The 14,241-nt window shown below is 40.1% G+C and overlaps 1 protein-coding gene and 1 long non-coding RNA gene across 3 annotated transcripts in view; both read right to left on the bottom strand.

Annotated features, from left to right (window-relative positions):
• The window catches only part of AKT3 (AKT serine/threonine kinase 3), a 245,108-nt gene that overhangs the window by 85,961 nt on the left and 144,906 nt on the right, over positions 1-14,241 (bottom strand). For both annotated transcript variants that reach the window (XR_002103671.1, XM_019549778.1), the window contains exons 3-4: positions 9,542-9,653; positions 7,462-7,606 (exon numbers count right to left, since the gene is read on the bottom strand). Coding sequence is in view for 1 of the 2 variants with exons in the window: in XM_019549778.1 (XP_019405323.1) it covers positions 7,462-7,606; positions 9,542-9,653 (257 nt within the window). In the remaining variant the exon portion in view is untranslated. The remainder of the gene's footprint in view (positions 1-7,461; positions 7,607-9,541; positions 9,654-14,241) is intronic.
• LOC109319933 lies at positions 5,163-6,740 on the bottom strand. Its single transcript, XR_002103672.1, has 3 exons — positions 6,730-6,740; positions 6,158-6,163; positions 5,163-5,253 (listed from the first exon to the last, which is right to left on the bottom strand). It is a non-coding gene; the product is annotated as an uncharacterized LOC109319933 (long non-coding RNA).

Genomic DNA, 14,241 nt, shown 5'->3' with positions numbered 1-14,241 from the left:
TGTTTTACTCAGCACTGTGGGTCTCTCTCAGTGTCTTATTTTCGGGGAAACACGGTATACTTAATAAAAATAAGACATCCCCTGAAAATAAGCCATAGTGTGTCTTCTTGAGGAAAAATAAATATAAGACAGTGTCTTATTTTCGGGGAAACACGGTAGTATGTAATCATGTAATTAATCTATATTAAAAAAAAAACCTTAGAAAGGAAAAACTGAATTTGTACCAACTGGGTTAATTCTGAAATTCCCTGATATTTGAGTGCTTGACTTTGCAACTTAAAATACTTTTACTGTATTTTTTAATGTAAAATATAACAATATACAGGGCAATTACATTGTTCCCATCTAATGGATGTTTGGTAACCCCTAAGCAGTATGATTTTGGTAGGAGGCTTCTTTTGCAGTTTTACTTCAAAAATACATTATCAGGTTTTGCAATAAATGGTATATCTCTTTATTGCAATAAATGCGCACAAGCATGTTTAAAGCTGAAGTTTATGATTAAAGACAATTTATATAAAAATTTGTTCATTTTAAATGTTATATCTGTAGCTTCCCAAAACTTGGCAGCTATGGGCAGGTGAAAAATAACTTCATTGATTTAATATAGGTAACTCAGGGCATGTCGACATCATATCCCTGGTATGTCGCAAGCTAAACACAACCAAGCATGTCTGCCTACCTGTTGCATATGCCAAACCTGGAAAAGAAGGTGACCTAGTTCTGTGGAAGCAGGTGGGGAAAAGAGCCACCACATCCCAGGTCTTGAAACAATTTTAATGGAGAAACATCCGCCATCTCTTGCACAGAACCAGAAGACATTCCCCTCACACACAACTGGAATGAGGGACTGGTCACAGACTTGGGCAGCTGCCAGGACTCAGTGCACTGTCCTGGTTTGCCCACTGCAGGCAGGGAGCAAGCAGCATGCTTATCTGCCCTGTGGGTAGCTGTGGGCTTTATCTGATAGCCCCAATTACCACTCTGGAATTGGTCAGGGTCCTAGCACAGCAGCTGAGGCTGTGAGCAGAGCCCCAGTTTGTCCATAGGGGAGGCAAGAGCAAGGAGCAGTACACCCTGGGATGCTGGAAAATCCAGTCAAGGCCTGTCATTATTCAATGTTTAATATGTCACACATTCAAACTGAAGCATGATACAAACCAGCCACAAAGGTGTTCCACATTTAACAAGTAACATTTTTTAGGCTAATTCACCATTTTGGTGCCTCTTTCACTCTCTTTACTGCATGAAAAATTGCTTGAATATGTGACATATTATACGATTAATATGTTAATTGAGGTAATTGTAACATCTGTCAGGGACTTCAGAGACATAAAATTGGCAAGTCATTCAAAACTAAACTGCCAGTAGCTATGAAGGAGCTATACAGGTTTATTCAGCTAAGCTAAGCTTCAGATCACTGATAATGGAAAACTCTAACAGTTTTATCATATACAATTTTTGAGAAAACATGAACATTGCTTACACCTCAAAAATGAAAAGGATTAAGAAGTACAGATTATTTCAAACACCTCATCACGAATCCTTTTACTCATCTTTAACAATTTATGTTTCTCATTGTTATTAGCTTTAACCAATTTATTTTTTAGCAAAAGCAAGCATAATTACTTTATTAAAATTAGTTTATAGTTTTCCCTCCAATTATGGCTGTCACTAAAAGCATTAAAAATATAAGACTGTACTGCTACATTGACATTCTTTCAATATGAATAGTCCTACATTTATCTCTGACCCATCAATTGATAATTCAATATTTCCTTTTTTCTCCTTGCCTATTAATTTTCTATTAATTGAGGCTTAAAATCAGTTGCTTTTCTTCTTTTTTGTGGAAAGATAAGAAACAGAAAACACTTGCTCCATCTTTTGAACTTTATTATAAACTATTAAATCTGTAATAATTGTTAAACCTCTCCAAAGATGCCTGAATGACAACTTATCAACATTATTCTACATTGCTTGTCTACATATCTTTGAAACTTAAGTTGGAAACCAACCATATATTAGTCAAGTGGTTTTGAATATTGTACAGTGATTTTCCATCACTAAATTCTTTGTAATACTTGTTGATCATAAAATAATTTTTTACCTCTGCATATGAGTGCTATTTTGATTAGGTGGCCACTACAAAGCTTTCACTATTTATCTAAGCCACTGATTCTCAACCAAAGTAGCATCCTGGGGTGCCAAGAGATCCTTTTAAAAGGTGCTGTGGGGTGCTGCACAACATTAACAATGTTATCCCCACACACGATTTCAAGATAAACCCAAGGATTTTGCTATGGGAAGGCATCCACAATGTCGAGTAGGAATCTACAGTGTCAAAAACATTCTAACTTGTTGTAGGTTTTTGAGTGCTTTGCAACAAAAGAACTGCTCTTTTCTTTTTCTGTAGCCAAAAAACCCAGATGAAAGCTAAAATCTGGCCTCTTCTGAAGGGTGTTTCAAGTCTTAACAAGAGATGTGTTCAGTCTAAAAAGGTTGAGATCCAACTGATCTAAACATCTCACGAGTGGTGAACTGGCAGAATGTCTACTAAATTTAAGTGCCTTCTTGTATCTATTAAACCTTCACCTTATGTAGGTAGTACCTACTACAGGTAGTAGTGAGTAATAATTCTTTCATAGATCCAGAGCGAATGTATTAGGAATCAGAGAAGGGGGCAGACTGATTAGCCTGGAGCTGGCCCTGGCTACCTGTGTGGGCCTGATTCATGGCTGGCTGCAACAGTCTGGATATAAGCAGCTGCTCTCCTAGCATTCCTTGTAACAACTGCTCCACAGATCCTTTTTCTCTGTGGCTCCTAACCCATGCCTCTGCCTCCCTTCAACCTTCATTTAGCTTCTGTCTTGGATACAGTCAGCTCCTGCCTTAATTTCTTCCTAGCCTGCTTTGTTTAGCTACTACCTGAACCTAGTTGTCTCCCTGCCTAGACCATGAACCCTTGGCTTGTGATCCCCAGCCCCGGACTCCTGGTCTGTGACCTTCTTAGCACCAAGACACCAACCAACTACATCTAGGTTGTGCCCATAGCAAAATGATTCTTGTAATTAATTTAAAGATAGTCATAGTCAAGATCAGTAGGATAATTATGGCAGAGTGACTAGGGCAGCTACTCAAGGCACAACTTGGGAAGACTGGAAAAAAAAATATGGTCACCAAAGTTATACAATGGTGCCAGTACTTCAACAGCAGCCAGAAGCCCCTGCTGCCCCCATGTGTCACAAATGCCCCAAATTTCCACCTGTGCTGTTACACTTCTGATCAGGGCAGAAGCACTGTGAATTATAGATTTCATAGGCATTAGGGGCTGGAAGGGACCTCACGAGAACATTGAGTCCAGCCCCCTTCCACAGGCAAGAAGTCTGCTGGGGTCTAATGATCCCAGCAAGATAAGCATCCAAACATTTTTTGAATGAGTCCAGATTAGGTGCTTGCACCACCTCTGGGGGCAGTCTGTTCCAGACCCTGGACACTTGGACTGTAAAGAAGTTTTTCCTTATGTCCAGTATAAATCAGCCTTCCAGAAGTTTGTGGCCATTAAACCTCGTTATCCCTTGGGAAGTCCTGATGAACAACCATTCTCCCAATTCCTGAGGCACACCCCTTATATACTTGCAGGCTGTCACCAAGTCCCCCCCGAGCCTTCTCTTCTCCAGGATGAAGAGCCCCATGGCTCTCAGCCTCTCCTTGTAAGGCTTGCTCTCTTGGCCTTTGATCATGCAGATGGCTCTCCTTTGGACTCTCTCAAGCTTAGCCATGTCCCTCCTGAAGTGGAGGGCCCAAAACTGGAGACAGTACTCCAGCTGTGGCCTCACTAAGGCCAAGTAAAGCAGGAGGATGATGTCCCTGGTTTTGCTTGAGATGTATTGGTGCTCCGTATTTTTTTCCAGTTGAGCCCTAGATATCCAGGGATCAAAAAAACCCTCTGAGAACAACTGAATGTGCAGTGTGTGCGCGGTATGTGGCACCATTGCGCTTGTCTGGACGCGGCCACAGGTGGGAAAAACAGAACACTTTAACAAGAATAACACAGCTAAGATTTACTGAACACTTTTCTAGGGTAAGGAAGCAAACTGATGGTCTGAGGGAACCAAATTTCTGAAATGTTTCCAATAGTTGGATGGGATTCTCTTCCCTTGTCCCTCCTCTCCGAACACTCCCACATTCAGGAGAGTGATATTTCTTCATATTTTTTCCTTACTTCTGCAAATCTATTCCTTATCCATTCTGTATCTTGAAGAACAAATCTATGACAAAAGAAAAAGATGGAGAAGGCAGAGCTGCAGCTCCATACTACTATTGTTGGGAAGCCAAAATAACCAAAGAAGTGTATAGACTACTAACAAGTTATTTAATAGAAAAACAGTAAAAACAGACTTTACAAACTATTTAGAACATACTTAGTGTGCATACAGAGAAAGTGGTAATACCTATATGCACACAGTTCAGTGGGAATAATGCCATTATTTTTAATGGGAACAAAATCCTGCCCATAATGAACAAGTGTAGAGAGAAACAGAAGTAACACCATAGCCTCTGTAACTTAACATGAGGTACTCTGCCTCAGCTTTGAAGGTAGCATTCTTTTACAGACACAGTAAGCATTGATGGCAATTTAAGAAGAAATTCATACAAAAAAGTACCTTTAATTTTCTGAAGTAACCACAGCAAAGGATGATGAAGCCCCTTCTGTTTAAATTAAATTTCATATTCTGAAGACTGTTTTCTTTACAGACTCAATTTACTACCTTGTCAGAGGGAGAAATCTTATTTCTGTCCATTTATTTCTTAACCCAAATATATTGTTCTACTTATAAGTATACCATCTGGTGCATGCACAAGCAAAATTCATTGGGCTTAGATGCAGAACCACATGACAAAGTTAATATACATAGGACACTCTATGGAAAAAAAACTCTTTGAAATTAAATAAGTAAAAAATTAAAAAATAGATGAATGACATCATGAGAAATTAAATGGCTTTGACAATATCATTAACAGCTTCCCAAAATCAAATTTCTGAGACTGAATAGCAAGCAGTAAATGTTACATGTTTTTCTTGCAGAAAAGATTTTAATAAAAGATGCAAGAGAAAGTATTCTGAATAGTTACCATTATGTTAGTCTTCAAGGTTTGGCCCTGTCATATTGAATGTAATAGTTTGAATTCTTGTGATAACTGACCATTAGCCAGTTTAGACAAAAGGCAAGGTTTATCTTCTTATCTAGGCCACTGCTTACTTTACCTGGCCTGCAACAAGTTTATTTAAAAGTCTTAGGTTCTCAATCTTATCTTTAGAGGCCTTTGACAAGTTAACCTAAGAACAAGTAAAACAACCCTTAAGCAAAGATTCCGAGAGATCAAATCCTAGAAGCTTTTAAAAGGAGGTTGGGAAAGATAAGTCACTGCAGTGTTGTGGAAAATCTCCAAAAGGCAAGAATACAAACTGACCACCCAGCAAAAACCTGTTGAGTAAGATCCAAGCCCAATTTGGGAGTAGTGACAGGTTTGGGTGGGAGGGGCCCAAGACGGCAACTCACCCAGTATATAACCTGTAACCTACAGTCCCAATTTGGAGGTAACCTCACTTGCAGAACACCGAAGGAAGAATCGCAAGCATAAGCCAGATCAGACTGATCACCTGAACCACCCTTTCCGTGAACAAGAACTCCCGTTCACGCTGAAGCCGCGGAGCGCCCTAGTGGGACCAAAGGAAGGGGACTTGTTCCTATCACTGCTAAGACCAACTCTAAAACCATAACTAAAGAATGAAAGTATATCTGGGTTTGGTTTCTCAGAATTCTAGGATTGTGAGTATCAGTTTTTGTAATACTAATTCTTATAGCATTGTTTGGGAAGGAAGTGCATTTGGAGCATTGTTTCTAATATAGGTAGTTATTGTGTTTTTAATGTTTTTGATTTTTCTTAAGGCTAAGCAGTATTATATGCGCAGTAAGGAGTTTTAATAAACATATTAAAGAAATAAAAACTGTGATCATTGTGAAAATGAACAGGGCTCAACCTCACCCCACCAGCATATTGATTTGAACCAATATATCATGTGGGACTTCTCTCTATCCTGTAAACCCACAAGAGACAAGGCCCCTGACCTATTTCTTGCAATCCGCTTTCCTACTTTTTTCTACAGTACAGATAGTACAGGTCTGTGCTGTGTGCTGAAAGTTCAGCTTTTAAACCCTCCTGCATATAGAGTGATGGTTGTGGAGCACATAATAGAATTTGGTTTTATTTTTCATTATAAATAAAAGATTAGATTATATGCAAAAATATTATAAAGTCAAGCACTCGAAAATTTGGACATGCCAGAATTCAGATGACCTCTGTAATATTCAGCATGTTAATAATGATACAGGTCTTTCACATATGCAATTCCTGCCTCCTCCAGTACAGACAGAAAAGCATTCTATGAATGAGGAAAATATTCAATATTTCTTTTTAACATCAAAATTCAAAGCCATTTAACTACCTTAACCATGATATTATTGTTTTCTGTTGACATTCCTTTACCTACTTTTCTATATACCTTCTAGTTTCTACACAGAATGCAGACAGTCCTACATAGAATGCAGCCAGAACAGCATTTCATTCTTCATTTGTAACGCTGATTCTTTTCCTGTGCACACCCAATCCTAGACACTGAAGAAGTCATATCCAATCACATTTAAGTATCCATTTTAGAGCAACCACTGGTCTACTAACTGCAAACCTAAAAGCAAATCATAGCCATTATTTTGTAGGATTCGAGTTCAAAAGGGTTCAGCAACTGTTCATCCTGCTGGTTCTGCAGCAACAACTAAATATATGCTATTTGCAATAATGTACATATTCCTGGTGCTATCAGAAGGGGTGCAGGCTACAGAGAAAGAAACAAATAAAATAGCTCCTTTATTTCTTTTACAACAGAGATTTGTTTCCAGAAAGCAAAGACCAAGGTCATTAAGAGCCACATTCTGTTTCTCTCTCATGCAAATCATGTAAATGTTTAATAGAAATATTTGCATGAGAAAGGCAAATAGTATTTCCTCCTAATGAAAACCATTTTATTTTCAAATTTCTAAAAGATATAAAATAAAAGGGAAAATATGAAAATATATAATGAAGAAGTTGACAGGCTATTATAACTCCTTACAGAAGAGTCAGACTCTAAAATAATAAGCAATATATATATCTGTTAATATTTGGTAACCTAAAGGACTGAAAGTGGGCTCAAAGAGTGAGTTATATTAAAAATAACAAAATCATAAAAATTCAACTTTACTTTATAACTTTATAATAAAACAAGTATGTATTTCCCTGATCCATGGTAACTAGAAACTTAAGAATAATTATATGTTGATCTGTCCAAAGACAGAACTCTACTTGCAAAATATCCACATATTAAGTAAGCTTACCAGTTTTACTATATCTGTGTCTTATTACCTTTCTTTTATGATGAGTTGTGGAAGCATCCATTTCTTCCTCTCCTATATTGTCTATCTGTGAAGTTGGACTACAATTCATTCTCTCTTCTTCTTGCCTCTGAAGTCTGTCTGCTACAGCTTGGATGGCTTCTGTCCATTCTTCCCTATCAAGAATAAGCCAAAACGCCTATTTGAAAATTCATGAAATATCAAAAATAATTTACTTCAATTTACTCCCAAATCCTACATAGTTTAACAAGCAGGGATAGATGCTGCAGATCCCAGCAGCAAAGAGAGTAACAAGAACTAACCAAGTGTGATTTCATAAATATTTCAATACCTAAATTAAATCTTTTAATAAGAGTCACAGTATAGCTCAGGGCATATATAAACAGTACTGTGCTATCTTAAAGGAATCTGTTCTTTCAGGGGCTCTTCAGAAGAAATGCAGCTAAAAACAAGACATGCTTACAAGAAAACGGTGTTACCAAAAAAACTAACCACTTCTAAATTTGTGATTATGACTGAATTGATGAAAGATTAATGATGCTGAAAGGAAAGATACCTATTCCAATTCTATCTAAACCATGGACTTAATTTCAAGTGGAAGACAACAATGAAAAAGCAGAAAGACTTTATTTCAGGTTCATAATAAATCTAAGTAATGAATGATATAACGTATATCATGTTCTCTTATGGTACCTTGTCTCTTGTCTGCTACACACTTTTCTGTAAGAAGAATCGATTCTTATATTTATGGAATTAAGCATCTATCACCGTAAAAAGAAATGCTAATTATACCTACATATATATGCTATAATACATTGCTTTTTGCACAAAAATAATGGTACACAAAAAGGACACTGTGAACTACTGTTAAGTTAAGAATGGAAAGTTGGTTTCCATTCTTAAAACATAACATTTCAGAGACATCCCCAGCCACAGCTTGGGAGTAGTTGAACATACTTTTCATTCAATTATAGAAGTAGTTAGCCAAGTTAGTCTGAAATCAGGCAGAAGTTAGAGCAGGGCAACACCTTAGAGACCACCTGGTTTAGAGAAGCATGAGCTTTCCTTGGCAACAATTTGATTCATCAGTCCACTCCTACCATCTAATGTAATAGGTTGTGTCGCGTCCGAGGACCGGTGCACCCTTGACCTGCGAGCCTGGGTCAGCACGACCGGCTGGATGTGGGTGGGGTAAGGTAATTAGGTAGATGGGTAAGCGAGAGGAGTCAGGAAGTTTAACACGTCTTGGTTATACAGAAAGTTTATTTTTACTTACACTAGAGGAGATTGTAGCGTAGCTGTGGTTGCGCAGTGTAGAAAGAGAAGTTGAGCTGTTCAGTTCAGCTTGCAGATGTTTTCACTGCACAGATTACAAACTGCGTGGTGCAGATTTTAAGCAAAGCATACAGATAACTTTGATCTGAAAATTTCCGTGAGCTCTTGGCGAGAACGAACGAGCCGGCAGAACGGATACACCTGAAAACTTTTACTGTAGGTGGGGAGAGGTCAGCGACTGGCCAAATCACTGACTATGTCTCCTGGGCGTGTGCAGAGGTCTCCACAGAAGGCGGAAACCTTTCCAAAGTTATAGTTTACCGGGTAGCCTATTACAACACGCCAGGCTTGAATAATTATAGGACTGCCAATCATGACTGTGAACAGACTCTGTGTGTTCTTAAGTTTCATGCAAGATTGACTGCGCATGTGTTTTACATTTAGGCAGGGGGGGTTGGATATGGAACTATAATGACGAAATATGTTATGTTAGCCTTTTGACCTTTTTGCCATCGGCATCTGAAACCAAAGATTTTTCTCTGACAGGTTGTGGCCTAGGAAAGTTCATGCCTCTCTGAACCAAGTGGTTTCTATGATGTGGTTTTTGTCTTACACACATCAGTGTAAAGTTCTTATACCGGACATAAGCTAAAAAAGTTTTACAGAAGCAAATGTATACATTTTTAAAATAACTGCACACAATCAAAACTACAAAGTTCTCATTTCTGATTACTATGTATACTAATAGATGTGCTGAGACTTCTTTCCAACATTTTTTGGAAGACAAAACAAAAACATCCCATCTTATTTCTCACCGTTCTTCTGGAGTGTCTACATGAAATGTTCTCTCTATGACAGTGGTCCACTGAAGACATCTGATAATGAATGTGTTTGGCTTTGGTCGCTCTGTTTTCATTAGCTGACATTCTAAGAGAGATAAAGGACATATTTTTATATTACATAATAGAATGGTAATACAGAAAGAGCAAACACAAAAAGTTTTGGCTAAATCTCATATAGTTTATATACAGATCCAGTTTTTACAAGGAGTAGTAGGACAAATAATACTGTGTAGATGTACTTGCTGCCAGGATGAAAGCCAGTTGGCCTGCAAGGAAATCTAGACAAGAATAAATAATGTTTACTGACTAAAGATACCAGCCAGAACAGTTGACAGAATCCATGTAGGTACCTCTCGGACTGAAATCTCCATTTCTGAGTTTGCCATTATTGTAAACTATGTAGTTTGAGGTTGAGATGCTATTAAGCTATTGATCTGCTCTAGGATGCCAAAGAAAAGAGAACAGCCCAAGGTACCTGTACTATCTGCACCTGACAAGATGGACTAACATTTTCCCTTCAATATGAGCCATGCTACAATTATCCATCCCATACTCACCTCAAGATTATGTTGCTGTAGTATGTTGTACTTGTGACTGTTACTTAGGGTCACTGAAAAATGAAACTATCTAGTAGAACAAATTGACTTTTATTAGTAGATGTTTTGGATGGGGAATCCAGAAAAAAGATGACAAAGCTGAGATGGAAATACAAAGTGCCCAAGCGAGGGACTAACAATCGAGGGATGGGGGAGAGGAGAGGAACGCGACTAGGTTACAAACAATACAATGTTAGCCAACTAAGCCCGGGGGTGGGGGGATGTGGGAAGGGAGGGGGGGTCACGACGCTGAGAGAGAAAGGAGATAGATACACACATACCCATTACAGTGGTCCGCAATGTTGGAGGAAGTGGCTCGGCGAAAGCATCTCAGTCCATAAAATCCGATCGCGGGGGTCCTCTTCGGGTGGGGCGGGGTCGTCCGTGGCGGTGAAATCCTCTCGACGTGAAATGAAGCAGGGGGGCAGTGCCCTCCGGGTCTGGTCCGGCGGCGGCTCATCTGGAGGGGTCGGCGTACTTGCGGTGGCCCATGATGTGCTCCACATAGATGTCACGGGACCAGCAGATGGTGTCGGACACCATAAGGCAGTGCATCAGCTTGGCGTAGCGGTGGGAAACGCAGCAGGCACGGAGGACGCTCTCGTTGCTGGGGTCCCAGGCTCCGAGCGTCCCCACGATGAGCGCGTCCACCGTCACGTCATAGCCGCGGCCCCTCAGGGTGTTGGCCAGCGGGGCGTACTTCTCCCGCTTGCGAGCCTGGGCGTCGGTGAAGGCTTGGCGCCAGTTCTCGAAGGGGATGGTGACGTCCACGATCACAATCTTCTTGGCCTCATGGTCCATGATGACAAGGTCGGGGTGCAGCTGGCTCTCGCAGCCCGGGACGGTGCGGTTCACGGAGATCTCCCCCGCCTCGGCCGGGATGGCCCGCACCAGGCGGTCCTGGACAGCATTGTGGCGGAGCTGCCAGGCTCTGGCATGCGGCTTGCAGCCGCACAGCACATGGGGGAGGGTCTCCACCCCATAGCCCCACCGTCGGCACCTCTTGTTCTGGTGGCCAAAGCGCACAGCCCTGTTCAGAGGCAGGCAGTTGAGGCGGGTGTGGTGGAGGAAGTGCCAGTCCACGAAGCGCGTGAAGCTCCCGCTGGGCACGAAGTGGTTGCTAGTGTCCCACTTCAAGGTAACGTTGAAGACCTTGCCCTACTACACCCTGCTTATTACCTATGTAACAAGAAGCTTGGAGGTAGAATTCAAGCATTGGTATGTCCTAAATGTTTAAATATCCCACTCTCTCTCTCGCTCTCCTCTCTCTATCCCCTCCTCCCCTTGCCATCCCACTCTCATCCCACCCCACTCTCCCTCAATGACAGACTGCCACAGTTAATACCAGCAGAGTCACTCAAGCTCTCAATTAAGAGGGAGCTACTGACTAGGCCATTCTCTATAAAGGGGCCTCAATTTTGGAACTCATTTCTCTTATTCCACTAAAGCCTATATTTGTTACCTTTTCAAACAAACTGCAAAGGCCAGTGTTTTTCCCTTTTTCATTCAAATTGCTGAGGAAGCTGTAAGTTGGTATAGATATATTCATGGGCAGCTTTTGGCAATACTTGTTATGTTTATGTTATACATTTTAATTTATAAAGCAAGGCCCTAAAGCATCGGATGGGTACATGTGAGATGTATTTTTTAAATCTAAATGAATAAAAATTTAAAGCAAACATATGCAATACTCCATATGTGAGCATATGCACAAAGCTACATTCACCATGAGTCTAGAAACATGTATTCATATTCAATAAATGATAACTGAATGTTTGCATTTTATAGTTAATTTCTGTCTTATGAATAAAATTTTCCTAAGTAAAAGGAAAAAAATACAGATTTTTTAATGAAAACCTTATAAGAAAATGCATACAGAAGTTACATAAAGTTATAAGTTCAGAAAAGATAAGTTTCTATGTGCAACCTTAAGTCTTTTTCTTTCTTCACAACATTCTCCATTTGTAAACGTACTAATATAATAAATAACAATACTATGAAAAAAGAAAACCCACATGGAATCTGAGAAAGTCCACATTTTGGGCTGTCATTTGGATCCTGGACTCAAGGTCCCAAATTCTATTCCACCTATTAGGTGGATAAGTTTGCTTAGGTGCCCAGATGTGATTCTCTTCCACCTGGCTTCCCTCCAGAAGTCCCTCTCTCAATCTTTTCTTCCAAGAATCTCTGATTTTCTTTTGAAAGATGTCATGCTACAGAAACATTCAAGAGCTCACTGGCAGCAAAAATCTGGCACCATACAGACTCATACTAAGTTAAAGGAAGATTCACTATTCTGACACGTTCCCAAGCCTCCATTTTCAAAGCTTCTTCCTTGTACAGAATTCTGCACTCAAGAGGAAAACGAGAAAACCAACAGCACCTAGCCACTTAAAATACTGCTTTCCCTTCTACTTCATTGACTTCCTCATGGTACCTCACTTATTTGAAGTACAAAAATATTGGAGGCACTTCCTTTCTTATAAAGTACAATGTCACTCCAAATGAACTCTGCAGGATTTCTCAACAGTCCCCCAACCAGACAGCAGCTTACCCACAGAGCAATGACAACCTACTGCAACAACTGCAAGCAGGATAATTTTTGCCTGAACAGAGGGTGGAAAAATCATATTGTCCAGCAACCTAAAATAACCCAAACCCTGTAAAAACTAATGTTCACTGGAAAAAGAGTTGACCAGCCTTTCAAAATTGTGGATATACCAAATAATCATCATACATGACTGAAGACTGAAAAAAGAAACAAGCAAATAATCATCACGTGACTGAAGATTGAGAAAGAAAACAAGCCTGCAGCCTCATTCTTCTGTAAATAGGAGGAGTTGCCAATGTGCCAATCTAGCTCACTTTTTATTAAACTCCTGAAGCAACAATTGCACTTTAAAACAGTATGCCAGGCTGCTTTTATAGTAAGGAAACTCATACTGAAAAAGGTCAAACTTCCTCCCAAGTCCATAGGGCTGGTATGATTAAGGTACATTCGCTGCTGAAGCCAACAGCACAGAAAGGAAAGATCCAAATGATGATGTCACGTATCCCTTACACTTCTGCCAAATGGAGGTCACCTTTGGCACAAATCCTCTTTGGTATTGTACCACCAGAAACTGATATTATTTGCCTATTATCAAGGTTGCCGGACACTCCTCATTATAAGACCTTATTATCAATTGCTTTTTAACTCAGCCAAACTTTAGCCATTTGAACTAAAATTTTCTATGTCTGGTGTTTGCCTTAAAATGAATATATTTGGGAAATTTAGTGGGAATAAATATTTCATACTGAAAAATTCCAGTGACTTTTTCCAACAAGTTCATACTGCTCCCATGTTGTGGAGCAGACATTTAAAAACTGAATATGTGCCTTTTGCATCAGGGATGTATTTTTTGCATTCCCATGAAAATTTGCCGAAATTGGGCACAAGATTTTGAAAAAGTCAGTTTGGTTTCTTCAGGGATTTTAGGAAATATCTATTGAACATATGCAATCAACAGCATGCTCTAGCTTGAGGGTACAGGATGTTCTCTAAAAGTCCAGCAGTCAGCTGCTGGACAGGTTAGAAAAGGGGGCAAAACACAACAGGATGCAGTTCAACAAGGACAAATGCAGAGTGCTGCACCTAGGGCATACAAATATCCAGCATACCTACTGGCTGGGAAATGTCCCTCTCAGCAGCATGGAAGCGGAAAGGGATCTCGGAGTCATAGTGGACTCCAAGATGAACATGAGTCATCAGTCTGACAGAATCATCAGCAAAGCTAACCGCACTTTATCATGCAGCAGCAGATGCATGACAAAAAGAACCAAGGAGGTGATACTTCCCCTCTATGCAGCATTGGGCAGACTGCAGTTGGAGTACTGCATCCAGTTTTGGGCACCGTAGTTTCATAGTTTATAGTTTCATAGTTTCTAGGGCCGGAAGGGACCTGAGTAGATCATCTAGTCCGACCCCCTGCCATGGCAGGAAAGATTACTGGGGTCAAACGACTCCAGCAAGGTGTTCATCTAACCTCCTCTTAAAGACCCCCAGGGTAGGAGCCAGCACCACTTCGCTTGGAAGTT

Source organism: Crocodylus porosus, unplaced genomic scaffold, assembly GCF_001723895.1.
Source record: "Crocodylus porosus isolate Cpor-Errol unplaced genomic scaffold, CroPor_comp1, whole genome shotgun sequence".
Taxonomy (NCBI): domain Eukaryota; kingdom Metazoa; phylum Chordata; order Crocodylia; family Crocodylidae; genus Crocodylus; species Crocodylus porosus.
The sequence above is the reverse complement of the archived record's forward strand: the minus strand, read 5'-3'. Positions and strand labels throughout refer to the sequence as shown.